This window comes from Rhincodon typus, chromosome 5, assembly GCF_021869965.1.
Source record: "Rhincodon typus isolate 14 chromosome 5, sRhiTyp1.1, whole genome shotgun sequence".
NCBI classification, from domain to species: Eukaryota; Metazoa; Chordata; class Chondrichthyes; order Orectolobiformes; family Rhincodontidae; genus Rhincodon; species Rhincodon typus.
Window position 1 is genome coordinate 45,811,584 of NC_063336.1, and position 16,727 is coordinate 45,828,310.

General features: G+C 38.2%; 1 protein-coding gene across 2 annotated transcripts in view; it reads left to right on the forward strand.

Annotated features, from left to right (window-relative positions):
- Positions 1-12,400, forward strand: part of mms22l (MMS22-like, DNA repair protein) — a 126,168-nt gene extending 113,768 nt beyond the window's left edge. For both annotated transcript variants that reach the window (XM_048597523.1, XM_048597524.1), the window contains 5 exons: positions 580-791; positions 2,280-2,449; positions 6,146-6,242; positions 9,467-9,634; positions 11,966-12,400. In XM_048597523.1, coding sequence (XP_048453480.1) covers positions 580-791; positions 2,280-2,449; positions 6,146-6,242; positions 9,467-9,634; positions 11,966-12,053 — 735 coding nt within the window. In that variant the 3' untranslated portion in view covers positions 12,054-12,400. The remainder of the gene's footprint in view (positions 1-579; positions 792-2,279; positions 2,450-6,145; positions 6,243-9,466; positions 9,635-11,965) is intronic.
- The last annotated feature ends 4,327 nt before the right edge of the window (positions 12,401-16,727 follow it).

Here is a 16,727-nt window from a genome sequence, read left to right on the forward strand (position 1 = left end):
GGTTTGGAATCAAGTAGCCCTACTAAGACTTGATTCCAAACCTGTCAAGGATAGTTACTTTAAGGCAGCACTAGAATTTCACTCTTTTGTTCATGTTTGAACCAAGGTTATAATAAGCTCTGGAGGGGAATGGTTCTGCAGAGCCTAATCTGAACTTCATGAGTGGTGCTGTTTTGATTTCACAAGAAGCTTTGCATAAATTAATTCAATTTACGGCAGATATTTCAATGTTTCTTTACACTTCTGTTCTGATTACTATTATTTTTCTGTGTATGATTTGAACAGCTTAAACAAAAGTAGTTCTTTCTTTCTTTATAAGCTCTTCATTTTGAGACACATTTGTGACCTGAAAATGTTTTTTTTTAAACTTGTCTCTCAACAATAAATTTTCTACCTTGACCACATTGTCTTGGCTGCATTGTCAGACAGAATGTAGAGCAGAGTTGGCTAATTGATGAGCAAGCAACCTCTGGCCATCTTGGCATCTGCTGTAACTGAGCTGGACCAAAAGCGATATAGCCTGACAAGCCAATGATAAGTTAGATATCATTTGAGTGTCCTCTGAAATTCTCTTTGCAGGGACTGTCAGCTATCATTGGCCAAACTACAGTTCAGACTGCATATGTTAAACAACAGCTGCGGAATATTATTCAGCAATATTTTGGTCGCTTTCTTCCATCATCTCCTACTGGGCTGGGCATTGTGAACCATCCAATCTTACTTGCACTTTGTGAATCGATAGCAATGCCTCAAGGTCAGACTCTAAGGAAGGCAGTTCTTCTGGTCATAATGTAAGAGATTTTTGAATCCTGTTAAATAAATCTATTCTTATCACAGCAGCCGAGTGTATTTATCGTAAAATAATTTACCAATGACTTGAAAAGTTGATTTCCACCAATGTATTATTTATGTATTTTCAACGACATTTAGTGAATATAGGCTATAAATAAGGAAATATTTAACTTATTCTTAGTAACATTCTTTTGTGGTCTAGTTTTCATACGTTATACTTACTTTTAAGAAGTCCTATGTCGTCCATCAATAAAAAGGACCTGAACAATCTTGTCATAATTGTTAGCAGTGTCATATAGAATCCCTACAGTGTGGAAGGAGGCCATTTGGCCCATTGAGTCCACACTGACCCTCCAAAGAGCATCCCATCCCTGTAACCCTTTCCCATGGCTAACCCACCTAGCCTGCACATCCCTAGACACTGGGCAATTTAACATGGTCAGTCCACTTAACCTGCACATCTTTGGATTGTTGGAGGAAACTGGAGCAACCCAGCAGAAACCCACGCAGAGACACAGGGAGAACGTGTAAACTCCACACAGTCACCCAAGGGTGGAATTGAGCCCTGGTCCCTGGCGCCATGAGGCAGCAGTGCTAACCACTGAGCCACTGTGCTGCCCTTGGTCATTAATGGTTATTTTCTGGTTATTAATATCTGGCAGCTCCACTTAAAGTGTAACCAGAGCAATGGATAACGATATATAGATGTATGGGGTGAAATGTAAAATGAAATACTCGCTGAGTACCTGCCACTTCACAAACCAGTGAACGTTATACTGAGAAAATACAATTGGACTTAAATTATACATTCTTAACATTTTATTTATGATATCTTTTAAAGTCAATTTTCTTAATTTGTAAGAATTTTGTTACTTACTTTTAGATTTTTTATCACTGGTCTGTAGAGTTTGCGAAGATTAAAGATGTTGTTGAGAGTTTTATTTAGTCCTGTTAAAAATTGTGATATTCTGTCAATTCAGTATTAGATTGGGTACACTCGAACAGATCATTCATGTTTCACCCAATGCTGTCTATAAAAATATATGCACAGTCCTGCTGTGTCATTCAACACTTTTTTAAGCAACATGCAATCTGCTCAATTAACATGCTTTTTTCTAAATGGTGATTCAGTGAAAATTGATCATTTTGCCTTCAAACGTGATAGTCTAGCACAACAGTATCGACAAATAAAACTGCTTGTAAGGCAGTCTGTCATCCCAATCATATTCCCAATCCTTGTACATAAATAGGCCAAGCACTGTCCAGTGGAATAAATTTCACAGTGCTTCTTTTCTGAATATCTTCAAATCAAACAGTTCTTAGCCATATTCCGGCCTTTTTGTGATGCGGTCTCTTTAACAAATAATTACCACAAATGATAATATTAAGACTTTGTTGCAATTTACACAGATATTCAACATTAATACTTTCAGTGTGCATGGGCAGTTTCTGCAACTCCTGAATTTGTCATACCTTATTCTCCGCAGTGAAAATTACATGCAGTTCCGAGCTCACGCTCCTCCTCCTCGGTTAGCATCGGTCTTGTCATTCATCCATGAACTGTTCAAAAGAAACCAAAGTAGTGATGCAGCTAGTGAGGCAAAGTTGCTCCTGCCTACTGTTCTGAAATGTTTAATATTTGTGAATGAACCACAAGGTACGTTTTCTCACTAACTCCTGTTGATAATTGATTTTGTCTTATTGTTTCCATTCTTCATCTACAAACAAAAAGAAAACACAATTGCTAAACCATATTGTTGTTTCTCTGTATGGGAAATCAGTAACTTAAGTAGCAAACACTTCCATAATGCCAATGTTGTTATATTCAGTCAACTCTCAGAAGTTCTGAAAAGATGGAAATAATCGAGGACCAAAAAATAAGAGTAGGTTTTCTGCTTTGGGACAGTTGGCAATTTTGCTATAAATATTGCTTGAAAGTATCTTTTCTTTGTAAAAAAAAAAACTCTTCCCTCTTTTTTTTCTCAAATGTGTTTCCATGCTGCGGCACAGGATCTGACTTAATTTTTCCTCTTCTTAATTTTTAATTAACTTGGTAAAGTTTGACCTGTACAATTGAAAATGGGATTCTCAGCTTTTGAATCACAGTGTCAAATTACCATCTGTGAACAGCCTGATTTTAATTTACTGAAAATAAGGTAAAAAAAGGCCGTGAAACTGTTGCTAGTTAGATTGGAGTCCAGTGTCGATATGCAGCATTCAGGCATGGGCTGATAGTTGGCAGATAATATTTGCATCACAGAAATGCCAGGCAATGACCAGTTTTACCTCCAAAGGATCTGCAGCTACAGATCATCTACAGTTAAAGAGGATCTAACTATCTCTTGATGTTCAATGATATTACCATCACTAAATCTTCCACCATCCTTATCTTGATGGTTACCATTGACCAAACACTGAACTGGAAAAACCAAACACTTTAGCTACAAGAACACATCAGAGGTTAGGATTTGTGCTTTGAGGAAATCACCTCCCGATTCCCCAAAGTCTGTCTGCCATTGACAACGCACAAATCAAGAATAAGATTAAATACTGTCCAGCTGCCTGGATAAATCAGCTCCCGTAATGCTCAAGAAGCTCAATATCATTCAAGACAACATAGCCCACTTCAGTGAGACTGGCATGCACATTCACCATTCAATCTCTCCACCATCACCGACATACAGTTGCAGCAGTGTGTACCATCTACAAGATGCACTGCTCTAACCACTGGCCGCCCCCCCCCCCCACCCCCCACCACCGTTTCCTTCAACAGTGCCTTCCATACCCACAACTTTTAACACCCAGAAGCAATCAGATGCACCACCACCTGCAATTTCCCCTTACAACTAACCTGATTGGGGATCATATTACCTTTCCTTTGCTGTGACTAGGTCAAAATCCTAGAATCTCCCTCATGGACTGTAGCATTATAAGACGACTGGTCACCACTACATTTTCGAGGCCAGTTAGGGGCGGGCACTAAATGCAGACTTAGCCATCAATCTCCATGTACAAAACTAAGTAGTGAGTTTGTTCGTAAAATATGAAAATTCAGGATTTAAAAAAAAATACTTACATAGCATAAAACTCAAGTTTACTGAATATAATTTGAACTTAAAAGACCACCATCTTTCGTGCTGGCTTTGTCACTTTCTGGGGAGTGCACTGAAAAAGCCAGTGGAATCAAGTGGAAGCTCCAGGACTTGGTATCTGATTCATTAGCCTGAAGCAAAGTTTGCAACTTGTATGTAACATTTTAACTTATTATTACCAGATTTTAGCCAAACAACTGGAAAAATAAAGGATTCACAACTAGGGAGTTGACTTGGAGTCTTAAATTGAAGGTGTGCAACACATAACTGTAGGATAACCTTAACTCATGTCAAAATATTTATTTTGTCCTTTCATCTCCCAAGGTAAGATGCTGTGCTGTCATGGTGTATCTAACATGCCCAGTTGAGCAATGAATGCTTTCAGTTCTGTGGCAGGCAATCAGACCTGTTGGCAAATCAGTGTTTATTTAGTTTACAGTCCAACAGGGACAATGGTGCATCACTGACCTTTCTCTATTGCCTTCTCGTTTGTAGTTTGCTGTGACAAGAATGATAGACTCATCTAACCCTGGGGAAGTTGCCTGATTTTGGGGTGTGTTGGCCTAATTATGTTACAGTAGGATTTTTTTTTAAAAACTTAAACAGTATCCTCAGGAGAGGAAAAACATTCTTGACTTATTAAATGTAGCATTTGTAGCACGACAACTATTTAAAATGTTGAAAATGTTGCCACTACCTTTGTCATATCATGACATTATTGGATACCACATGAGCATCTGCACGAAGAGTAGGCTGACAGTCAATGCTGAACCTACTCACATGCTCTAAAATGAAATAAAGCAAAAATAAATAATGAGGATTTTACAGGAATTGTTTATCAGGTTCAGTTTGTTTTGCAATCATTCATTTTGGTCGAATATTTTGAATTCTGTCGGATATTTTTGATCAGTGCAACATATATTAATTGAGCTTTGCAAATCAGGCTAAGTGCTGTGGCATTTCTTAGATATTCGGAATCTAAAATTACATAAGCTACCATTCTTAGAATACACTGAAGTAACGTGAAATACAGAACTAAATTATCTGCCCATTCAATTTATACAATGTGCAGTGCTTTGTTTCCTACCTAATCTAATTTAACTAGACTGTGCATTTGGTTTCTCCTGTTTTTATAAGGTTAGATATGAAATTCTGTATGTCATGTTAAATAATCACACTGTATCTCTTACTCCTGATGCAGGAAGAACACATTGTTAAGTAATGAAGCTTGAATCATATTTCTACCATTGCTTAGTCCTCACACAGATTTTTAAAAGAAATAATCGCCATGACAACTGTTTTAAGTGACTGTTTTAGTTTAACTTGTTTGAATCATGCTTCATGCTAACCTCCAGTTCAGGTAATGTTGAAAGGTCACAGGAGCAAAAAATAAAACTTTGTTCTAATTAGAAGCGGAAGAGTTGATGTAGCCATTGTAGTAGTTGTGAATAATAGATATTCAGCATCAGATTTGGACTTATCTATATGTCTTGTTTATTGCCATCCTTCATAGATTGTGAGCTGGTGCCTGAGGTTCCATTCAAATTTATACTTAAAGATCCATAAAGCCTTTGATTTCTTCAAAAGGACTTCAGAGAGTGTTATGAATTTCTGTGAATATTGTTCTTATGTGGACGAAAAAAGGAATTTGCAACTGTCTAGAGCCCCAAAGCAGTTCACAGATTTTTCTTTTTATTTACTCATGGGACGTGGGGTTGCCGTCTGTGCCAGCATTTATTGCTGATTCCTAGTTGTCCTGGAGAAGGTAGTGGTGAGCTGCCTTCCTGAACTGCTGCAGTTCATTTGGTGTAGGTGCACCCACAATGCTGTTAGAAAGGCAATTCCAGGATTCTGACCTAGGACCACTGAAGGGACGGCAATGTATTTCCAAGTCAAAATGGTGAATGGCTTGGAGAGGAATTTGCAGCTGGTGGTTTTCCTCTGTAGATGCAATAAATCCTTTATACTGAAGGTGCAACTGTTTATCTGATTATCTGTTCAAGTTCCAGCAGTAGAGTTTAAGCCTTTTAAAGAATTTTAGGATTGAAGACTGCATGAGCAAATGTGCACTCTAAAACTCAGTGGACAGTCATGCATCCATTGTGGGTTTTTTGCATGAATTAGTGATGTAGCAGACTGTGGGGACTGGGCACTGCTAGGAAATATCCTCAGTCACCAGAAGTGTAAGTCTATGAACTGCTCCTTAACTAACATCCTCTTTTGCACAATGCATAATTCTTGTTGTATCCTTTTCTTTTTAGTGAAGAAATTGGCCCCTGAAGTCATGCGGTGTATAATAGAAAATTGTCAGTCATCAACTTCATGTCAAGTTTGTCCTCACTTGACTTCTTTGTTAAGGTAGGTATTATATTGGGTCTTTCCTGGATATGTGCTCTAATTTCACGGTGCACATCTCAACCAAGAGTGGATTAACTAGCTCTGCCAGAAGTGCAGCATACTGTCCATAATTTAATTATTCAGTGACACAGTCTGAATTTGAAGTGATAGAGCTCATTTGAGATCTGCACTGGAAAGACAAAGCCTTTTGTATGTATATTTCTGAAATATTTTAAGAAGCTGAAAAAATAAAGCAGTTAAGTTCAGAGCACATCATTTGGGAGAAGGATTGATTGCACAGATTAACCACAATAATGTAATTTTACTGTGATTCAAGTAAGTACAGAATCTTCAAGATCAAAATATACAATAGTGGTATCCTGGAAATACTCCACAAGTTAGGCAGCATCTGCAAAGGGAAATAGAGTAAAGCATTTCAAATCAATGACCTGTAATGTAATAGGTTTTGCGCAAGGAATGAATGGGGCAAGAATAAAATGAACTGTGGTACGGTGGAAAACAGGAGAAACTCAATGCCAGAGTGTTTGGTCTCCAGTACCAAAGGAAATGGTGATAGGGCAAAAAGAGAAACAAACAAAAGACACAGGATGTGCTTGCAACGGGTATACTGCTATCTGAAAGCAAAAATGAAAGAAACACTGGAAAATGCAAAGAAGAGGAAACAAAATGGTGGTCAGATTTTATGTTCTGGAGAAGCATAATGAAGTATTACCTTCATTGAAGAAGTAGTATGAGACATCTTAATGCTAAAGTCAGATAAGTCCCCTGACCTTGATGCCTACCATCCTAGGATTCTAAAAGAAACACCTACAGAGATAGTGGATGCATTGGTTGTAATTTCCCAAAAATCCTAGGATTCTGGAGCAGTACCAGAGAATTGGAAAACTGCTAATGTGACACCCCGATTCAAAAAGGGAGGGAGGCAAAAATCAGGTTACTGTAGGTCGATTAGCCTAACATCTATTGTTGGAAATAAGTGGAATCAATTATCAAGGAAGTAAAAGCAAAACATTTAAAGAATCACAATTTAATCAGGCAGAGTCAGCACACCTTTATGAAAGGGCAATCATATCTGACTATCTTATTGGAGTTTTTTGAGGAAGTCTTAACCAGAGTGGATGGAGGGCAACCAGTAGATGTGGTATATTTGGATTTCCAGAAGATGTTCGGCAGGTACTTCACAGAAAGTTAAGTCATAAGATAAGAGACCATGATGTCGGAGTTAGTATATTAGTGTGGATAGAGAATTGGTTGATGGGCAGGAAACAGCAAGGGGGGACAAAGGGTTATTTTTCAGGTTGGCACCTAATGACCAATTTGGTTCTACAAGGATCTGTGCTGGATTTGTAATATTAATGACTTGGAGGAAGAAAGCAAATGTACTATAGCTAAACTTACAGACAACAGAAAAATAGGTAGAAAGGCATATTGCCCAAGGGATGCAGTTTACAGAGATGTTAATAGGTTACGTAAGTACGCAGAAAGTTGGCAAATGGAGTATAACTGGGAAAATGTGAAGTTGGCCATTTTGAAAGGGACAACAAAAGAATATGATTTAAATGATGAAAAACTGCATAAAGCTGCAACACAAGAGTCTTGGGGGTACATGTGGATGAAACACAGAAAGCTAGCACACAGTTGCAGCAGGTAATCAGGAAGACTAATGGAATGTTGGCCATTTTTTTAAAGGGGTTAGAGTAAGACTCAAGAAGTCTTACTGTGACTGTCCAAGGTGCTGGTGAGACCACATCTGGAATACTGTGAGCATTTTGGTCCCCTCCATTTAAGAAAAGATATTGTTTCATTGGAGACAGTTGAAAGATGGTTCACTAGGATTCTCTCCTGCGTGGAGGGATTGTCCTTATGAGAAAACATAAAGGTTAAACAAGTTTGAACTCTAACAAGGTTGAACAAGTTTAGAAGAATGGAAATTGATCACATTGAAACATATAGGATTCTAAAGGGGCTTGACAGGGTAAATGTTGAGAGGAATTTTTCCCTTCATGAGAAAGTTTAGGACCAGCGAGCATAGTCTCAGAACAAGGGGGCATTAACTTAAGACAGATGAGGAATATCTTCTCACAGAGGGTTGTGAGCCTTTGGAGCTCCTTGTCACAGAGAGCTGTTGGGGCATAGTCCTTGTTTCATTTAAGGCTGAGATAGATGGATTCTTGATCAGTAGGGAAATCAAAGGTTACGGGGAAAACGCATGAAAATGGATGTGAGGAGTGTTGGATCAGCCATGATTCGGTTGAATGGCGAAGCGGGCTCAAGGTGCCGAATGGCTTACATCTGTTGCTGTTTCTTCCGGTCTCATGTTGAGTTCAGAACACTGTTCCACAAAGCACTTTACAATGACCTTAGGTTGGGCATTGCTGGAACAGTGTAGCAGACTGAGGACAGAGATGTCAGCTTGAAACCAAGGTAGAGAAGTTAAAATGCAAGCTATTAGATATGTAGGGTCATACTTAGAAACTGAATGGAGATATTTTGCATAGTGGTCACACCCAATCTGCATTTGGATTTCCATTGTAGATAAGAGTACATTGTGAGCAGTGAATACAGTGTATAAAATTGAAAGAAACACACCTAGTTCACTGCTTCACCTAAAAGAGATCCGCTTTTTCACAGAAATATGTTACTTTAATCATAACTGCTGGAATTCCTCAACATTTTTTGGTTAGCCTCCTGATGCAGTCTCTGACAAGCTTTCTGTAGGTCAGGCTCACTCTCTAAACCTGTCTATCGCCAATACATCGCTTTTGTTATTTTCCTCCAGTGGGAAAAATGTCCTTCTGACTACAACTCCATGGCGCATTTACCACTAAGCATTGTAATACTACTATTCTGATGAAAGGACAGAGCCAAGACATTAACTCTGTTTTTCACTCCACAAATACTACCAGATCTCTTGAGGATTTCCAACATTTTCTCTTTTAATTCCAGATCTCCAACATCCGCAGTACTTTGCTTTTGAACAAATAAAGCTGTTGTTTAACTATTTAAGACTGTGGCTTTTTAAGCCTTTGCAAAGTCAGTTGCTTTTAAGACACAACGCTTATCCTTAATTTGTTTCCAAGTCAGTTCCATAAACACCAAAACAAAATTACTGAAGTATACAGTAAGGTCAGATCAGTGTAATTAGCAATAAAACTTCAATAGTTTTTCTAATCATTCCAATCAAGTTGCTAACAAATTGACAGAAACTGTTGAAACTTCTCTAGACAGTTCATCCAGGAGTATTTTGGGATCTATGATCAGCAGGTGTACAACATCATGGAGATGATAACAGCCTTGAGTCGCAACTTGGTTATCAGCCTCATTCCCGCACTAAGTCAGACACTCAAGGACACTGAACATAAGCGAGGACTGGGCAGAAACAATACACAAAGGTAAGCCAAGTTCTCAGAATTGTTCTGGGGAGGTGATGGCCTAGTGTCGTCATGGATAGACTATTCATCCAGAGACCCAGGTAATGTTCTGGGGACCTGGGTTTGAATCCTGCCGTGGCAGTTGGTATTCAATAGAAGAAAAAAATCTGGAATTAAGACTCCAATAATGACTAAAATATTGTCGATTTCTGGGGAGAAACCCATCAGGATCACGAATATCCTTTAGGAAAAGAAACTGCCATCCTTGCCTGGTCTGACCTACGTGTGACTCCAGACCCACAGGAACATGGTTGATTCTTAACTGCCCTCAGGCAATTAGGAATGGGCATTAAATGCCCAGGTCCCACGAATGAATAATAAAAAATGTGATGTCAATGGCTTCAATTAAAACTGCTCTTGTCATTTCGAGAAAAACTTGAATGATAAAACACATTGTGGTTTGAATGGTTAAATAGGCAATGTATACAGAGCAAAGCAGAGTCTTTGAATATTTTGAAGGCAAAGATAAATGGATTCTTGTTCAGCAAGTGGTTAAAAGGCTATTGGAGTAGACAGAAATAAGGTTTAGAGGTTACAATCAGATTAACCATGATCTTGCTGAACGGCAGAGCAGGCTTGAGGGACTGAATGGCCGATTCCTGCCCTTCATTGAAATGCCAGCACAGAATTGACTCTGTAGATTTTAGTTTAATGGCAACTATAAACTAAAAAGTAAATTAGATTTGTACAAAATAAATATTGAGGTTTCCATACCCAACAACTGTGTGCACTCAGTCCTTGCTTGTCGAAATAATGAAAGGTTCAGATCTTCATTGTCAAGATCTGAAAATGTTCTAAGGACATGCTATTGTTCCAGACTAAAACGTTTGTAACTTGCTGTGGGCATCCACAAAGCAAAATCCTGATATTTGAAATGTTTCACAAAGGTTTATATATTTTAAAAAAGTCTAACGTATTGTGTAGTCTTGTATATTGATAAAGTAGCGATGAAACAGGACAATTTGAATTTTAATTCCTTTGAAAATTAAAAACTCCAAACTCCTTTTTTGAATCAACAATTAGCTGTATTGTCCAGTATGTCGCTTCATATCAGCCGGAGCTGCTTGTACCATTTCCTGTGTGTTCGTATTTAGTCAGGATGAGGAAGGCACTTTGCCAAGATTGTCACACTATCCATTGTCCCCTCTTGGAAATTATACTTGCACAGGTTTTTAAAATATTTGTCTCAAATATAGTGGTTGGAAATATGGGTTTACTGTTTCTCAACTCAATCAATGCGCAAAACTATATCATCCTCTTAGCAATACCATTTCTCTGGGAAATGTTACAGGATCAATCTTGAAGTAGCAGGTAGTATCCTAGATTTTTCTGATGTTTTAGTTGGTAAATGCACTGTGTAGGGCTCAATTGATTCATACAGTCCGGTAGATTTCAATGAAAATCATGCTGGGCCATGATGCTACTGGTCAAAAGCCTGCTAACTCTCACTCCTTGGGTCATGGATAAGCACTTCAGGGAGATGCCATGTAGGTGATAAATTGTTCCTCCTGGGGACAAGGAGAGAAAAGAGGATTTTACAAATTTGGTACAAATTCCTTAATTTACAAGACAATAGATAATTAAATAAAGTTAAGTATAAAAGTGTCAGCATTTGGTTAAAGAAAGTATGCTACCTTTTAATCTGAAACTTGGATCCTAATGAGTACAGGCATCTTTCAGTAAACAAGGGGCAAGAATTTGTTATACAAGCAATTTGTAATCAACAATGCAACTTGTTAGAGATGCCCAAGAAGTTTCTCACCATCTGTAAAGAAAATATGCAAAGTAATGTTTTAGCTATATTCATCAGAAGTGAATAAATGTACTTCATCCTGATGAGTGGCATTTAAATAAGTGACCGTGTGCAAATCTACCATTGGTTAGTTAATTAAAAAAGACTTTTTTTTTCATAACTGATTTTTTTTTTGTATTCTCAACTATGTAAAGTAAACAACACAGAATTTGTTTAAAAGCTTACTGTATTCTTTTCTCCAATAAAGAAAGCAATCTCACCATGATGGTTACATTTAGTCACATTCTGAACTAAAACCAAAATATTGGAGAAATTCAACAGGTCTGACAGTGACTGTGGAGAGAAAACAAGAGAGGAATCACATTGTACTCAACACGTTAAATCCGTTTTTCTTTCTACAAATGGTGTGAGTCCTGATGAGTTTCTACAGAAATTTTATTTCAGGTCTCCAGCATCAGCAGTGCTTTGCTTTTGTTTTGTCATGTTCTGTCTGGTTGTGTCATCTGATTGTGAAAGTATATTCCCTCAATCTATTACAGAGAGGCCTACAGAAGATTGTTGGCCCTTCTAGGGGAAGAAGGGCAAGCCGAAATCATTGACTTGGAAAAAGCATCTGACGAGGCCTAACAGCGATGTGGTTTGTAAAAGCCTCCTGAGTACACCTGGAGAAATGCTGAAATAGCCTGCAAAACCTTTTAAAATGTGTGTGGATTCTTAAATGTGTTTAGTTTTTTTGACATAGCAACTGAGATGAAAATTTTTTAAGTAAAAATTTTGAACTCCACTTTTGGCTGCCTTTAGCAGTCTACTTGATGAAGTTGACTTTAATTATTATTGACAAATCAAAAGCAGACATATGTAAATATACAGAAAGTGTTGGAATGAATCAGTGCTCAGAGTTGTTGGAGTTTTATTGAAATTATTGTATATTGTATTCATGAATATTGGAAATAAATTCATGCATTGGAAATGAATTTGCCTTGCCTAATTTGAGCTCAGGATCAACTCAGCAAATTAGAAGGGAATAAATCCAGAAGTAAAACTTTCAGCTGGAGAATTCTTAACTACCCTTTACTCATGTTCTTTTCCCCCAAGCAGTGCATGTTCCTTAAAACTATGCTTCGTAATCAGGTGTTTCATCATAACTTAGCCTTTATGAGTATGTCATGCCTCCTGTTTCAGATCCTTTTTAAGTCACAAGTCCCAGCAATACTCCAAATTTGTTGAAATAAAATGTGAGCTTTAGGTTTGTGTGCTTACCAACATGACAACATTGATCTCTGGTATTATCTGAAGCCCTTGAGGAAAAAGCCTGGCACACGTTTACATCAGGGAAAATAAAATCAGTATAATTACTACAAGAAGTGCTCTAAAGTATTTTGTACTTAACGTACTGTCCTGATGTAGAACATGGCATTACTTGGATGTGCTCAAGAGGATATTGAAAATGGAACCAAGATTACTGTATTCTACTAACAACAAGTAGGACAGTATATATTTAAGCTCACTGAGCCTGACTAAATGTGTCTTTGTGATGCCAGGCCCAGTAATTGTTTAAGGAATCCAACGATAGGCAAGTCATTTAGTGGTTCTTTTTCATGAATGATTGGGCTGAATTTTACATCTTTCAATAGAGAGAGAGAGCTGGAATGGAAACTAAGGGATCCATTTACTCCTGTCCCCGCCATCTCATCTTGTTCTATTAGGGTGGTCCAGCGAAAGGGCCAAACAAATGAGGCATCCGTGGTCAATTGGGAGTCTAGGCCAGGACTTCATGTAGTAAAGGGGTAATGCTGAGAACAGGAAGTCCTTTATGTCTACAAGTTCAAAGGCACCCTGCTCTCAGAAATTGTTTGTTTTGAAGTTATTAATTAGTTTTATAAGAGCTAAGAAATACGTTTTGTACATTCCACCTTTACCAGCAGTATCTCCTGCTCCTTTCAGTCATGGTCCTGGTGATTGGCTTTTTCTACCACACCTGTGCTGTCTCACAGACAACCCCAAATCTTTTCACATCCGACATCCAGAAAATGCAGCAAGCAGTGAAAGGTTGTACAGGATTAGATTGTTAATGAGCTCAATGGTTTGTTAATTTAGTCATTTCAAAAGGGCAGGCAGGCTGTCAGTTTCTGTGCTCACTTGCCTTCTGTAATTTTAGAGACTGATATGATAATGTCTTATTGCCAACCCAACGTTATTACACCCTATTCCGCATTTACATAGGGGCAGCCCACCATTTGTGATGAGATTTGTGCTTGATACTCTTCCACTTTCCTGATGGACTATGATACTTTCTCAACTTCCTTTCACATAATTTAGTAGATTTCTGAAGTCACGATGCCAGGTCACCTCCGGAAATCTACAATAATATTGCGTATAACCTATTTTTCTAATCAACCTGTTCAGAGACATTATTATGCACTTCTGGAGCACGTGGGATTTGAACCCGGGCCTCCCAGTCCAATGTTAAGGACACTGCCATTGCCCATAAGAAGGTCCCTAATTCTATATATGATGTCTACAGTTCGACATTGTATGAACTCCAGTAATAAACTTTACTGAATCTGTAAAACAAAGGAGTCATTTGGTCCATCGAGTCTGCCCTCCCATTTAGTGAGATCATGGCCGATCTAATAATCCTCAACTCCATTTTCCTGCCTTGAGCCTACTTAATGACACATTCTTGCCAGCCTCTGTGGTAAAGAATTCCACAGGTTCACTAACCTGTGTGAGAAGAAATTCCTCTTCACTTTTTTTCCTAACTGGGTGACCTCTTACTGTCTGATTATGCCCTCTGGCTTAGTTATTACATTTATTTCCTCTCCCTTTTGCTCCTTGATTAGTTGAGTATTTTGGAATGCTATTTTGGAATATTGCGAGCAGTTGTCGTCGCTATACTACTGGAAGGTCACAGATGCTTTAAGTGGGTGCAGAGAAGGTTAATCAGGATGTTGCCTAGTCTGGAGGGTTTTCGTTATGAGGAAAGGTTGGATAAACTTAGATTGTGTTCACTCGAAAGACAGTAGCGAGGGGTGACTTGATAGTGTTGACAAAATTACGAGACACATAGATGGGGTGGATAGTCAGAGGCTTTTTCCCCAGGGTGAAAAGGTCAACTTTCCAAGAGGGCATATGTTCAAGGTGAGGGGGAGAAAGTTTTAGGGAGCAGGGCAGGAAAATGTTTCACACAGAGGGTGGTGGGTGCCTGGAACACACTGCCAATGGAGGTGGTAGAAGCAGGCATGTTAACAGCGTTTATAAGGTGTATATTGATAAGACACATGAACAGGGGGTGAACAGAAAGATAGAAACCACATAATAAGTCGCAGGTCTAAATAAGGATTATTGTATTAGTGTCTTCTAACCTGAAGATTGATGCAAAGTATTTATCCTTATTATTTCCCTAGCCTCATTCTGTGTCCTCTGTTCACTTTGGCCTATCTCTTCCTTTTTATCTATTTAAAGAAGCTCCTCCTGCACATTTTGATTTTGCTTGCTGGTTTACCCCAAAGGTTACTTTCTCTGTCTTTTAGTATTTCTTGGATCATTCTTTATTAGCATTTAAAACTTTCCCAGTCCTCTGGTTTACCACTACTCTTTGCCACTGTTTCTTTTCATTTAGTTTGATGCTGTCCTTAACTTCCTTGGTTATCATGGTTAATTTATTCTTAGAAATCTTTTCCTTGGTGAGATGTATCTTTGATGCGAGTCATGAACTGTTGTATTCAATGGGTGTCATTATTTGTCAAGCATTTTTTCCGCTAAACGCCTTTCCCATATCCAGCTAACTTTGCCCTCATTTCTTTGTCATTTAAATCCCTATTCATGTACTTCTGCTGTAAAGTTGATGATGCATTTGTGTAAATGCTGATTATAGGCCATTTATAATGATGGCCACAGCCTGTCATGCATTGCATTGGTAGCAGCACATAACTAAATAATGAAAGTACCTGTCAAACAAATCCTAAAGGTTAAAAAACAGCTTTTGTTTGAAATCAGGAGAACTTTCAGATTGCTGAAGAAACTGAAACCTTATTAACATTCCTGGAATAATGTCAATGACTCAGCTGGTAAAGTTATTCTTAAAATGATTATCTGGAGGATGTGATATTCTTTTGAAGATGCAAAGAAAGCTGTTGCGACGGGTCAAGAATCTGATAATGCAGCAACTGATTGATATCACACCTGGATCAATGATAAAACAAATATAACTATTACTTTAAGATGCACTGAACACCGATCTAGGATTGCCTGCAAGATAAGAGACATTATTGCACCAATGGTATTTTTAATGCACTATAATCACAGACTTGGTCCAGTACAGACTGAGGCCATTCAGTCAATCATGGCTGTACTGGTTCTTGAAACAAGCATCATTACTTACTCCTAATCTCCTGCTTTTCCACCCCAGACCCTTGCACACTATTTCTATTCACATAATCAGCCAATCTCCTCCTCAATGCCTCATCTGAGCCTTCCTGATCCTGACTACTCGCTGTGTGGAAAAGTTTTCTCACATCATCTTTGCTTTTTTTGACATCACTTTAATGTCCAAGGGAGTGTGCTATGTCAACTCTCATCGCAGTTTAAACAGTGGATTCAAACAGAGTAGTTTACTCTGCGTTAGCATTAACATAATGTTATGGACCAGACCAAACCCCCTCAAACATATATCAAGGAGATAGCCTAGACTCACATATTATCTTATTTAAAGTCAAGTGCTCCAGATGTAATTCTCTTGGTTAAACTCCTAAGCTTCAAGCAAAACACACTTTATTCATATATTACGTTTGAAATACAAACAAAAAAAAATTGGTGTCATTTTAATTTTATCAAAAAACTTAATAAAATATTATGTAACCACTACTCATCAACTGTTCCAATATAGTAGCTTCCCTTGGCAAAGGCAAATTCAGCAAAACAGATTTGTTTGTTTGCTATCTCCCCCAGTGCAGGAGAAAAGAAAAACAAAAAGAATGAATCTAGCAGCAGAGAGCGAGGTCAAGCTTTTTGCAGTGGCAGAGAGAGAGCTGTATATAGCAGCTTCAACACCAAAAGCAAATCCAACTTCAACGACTGAAAGCAAAAACTAAAAACCCTGGGTCTGTGTGAGCCTGACTCCACCCACTTATGCTTCCTTTGTTGAATTTAAAAAGAAACCAAAAGCTATTTACTCCGCTTTCCATGGAGCGGACACCTCGGCACCAGTTTTACAACAGCCCTATTCAAGGGAAACAGGACAGAACAAATCCCTCTTAAAGGTACATCTCATCACAATAAGAAAATGAGATGGTCAAAATA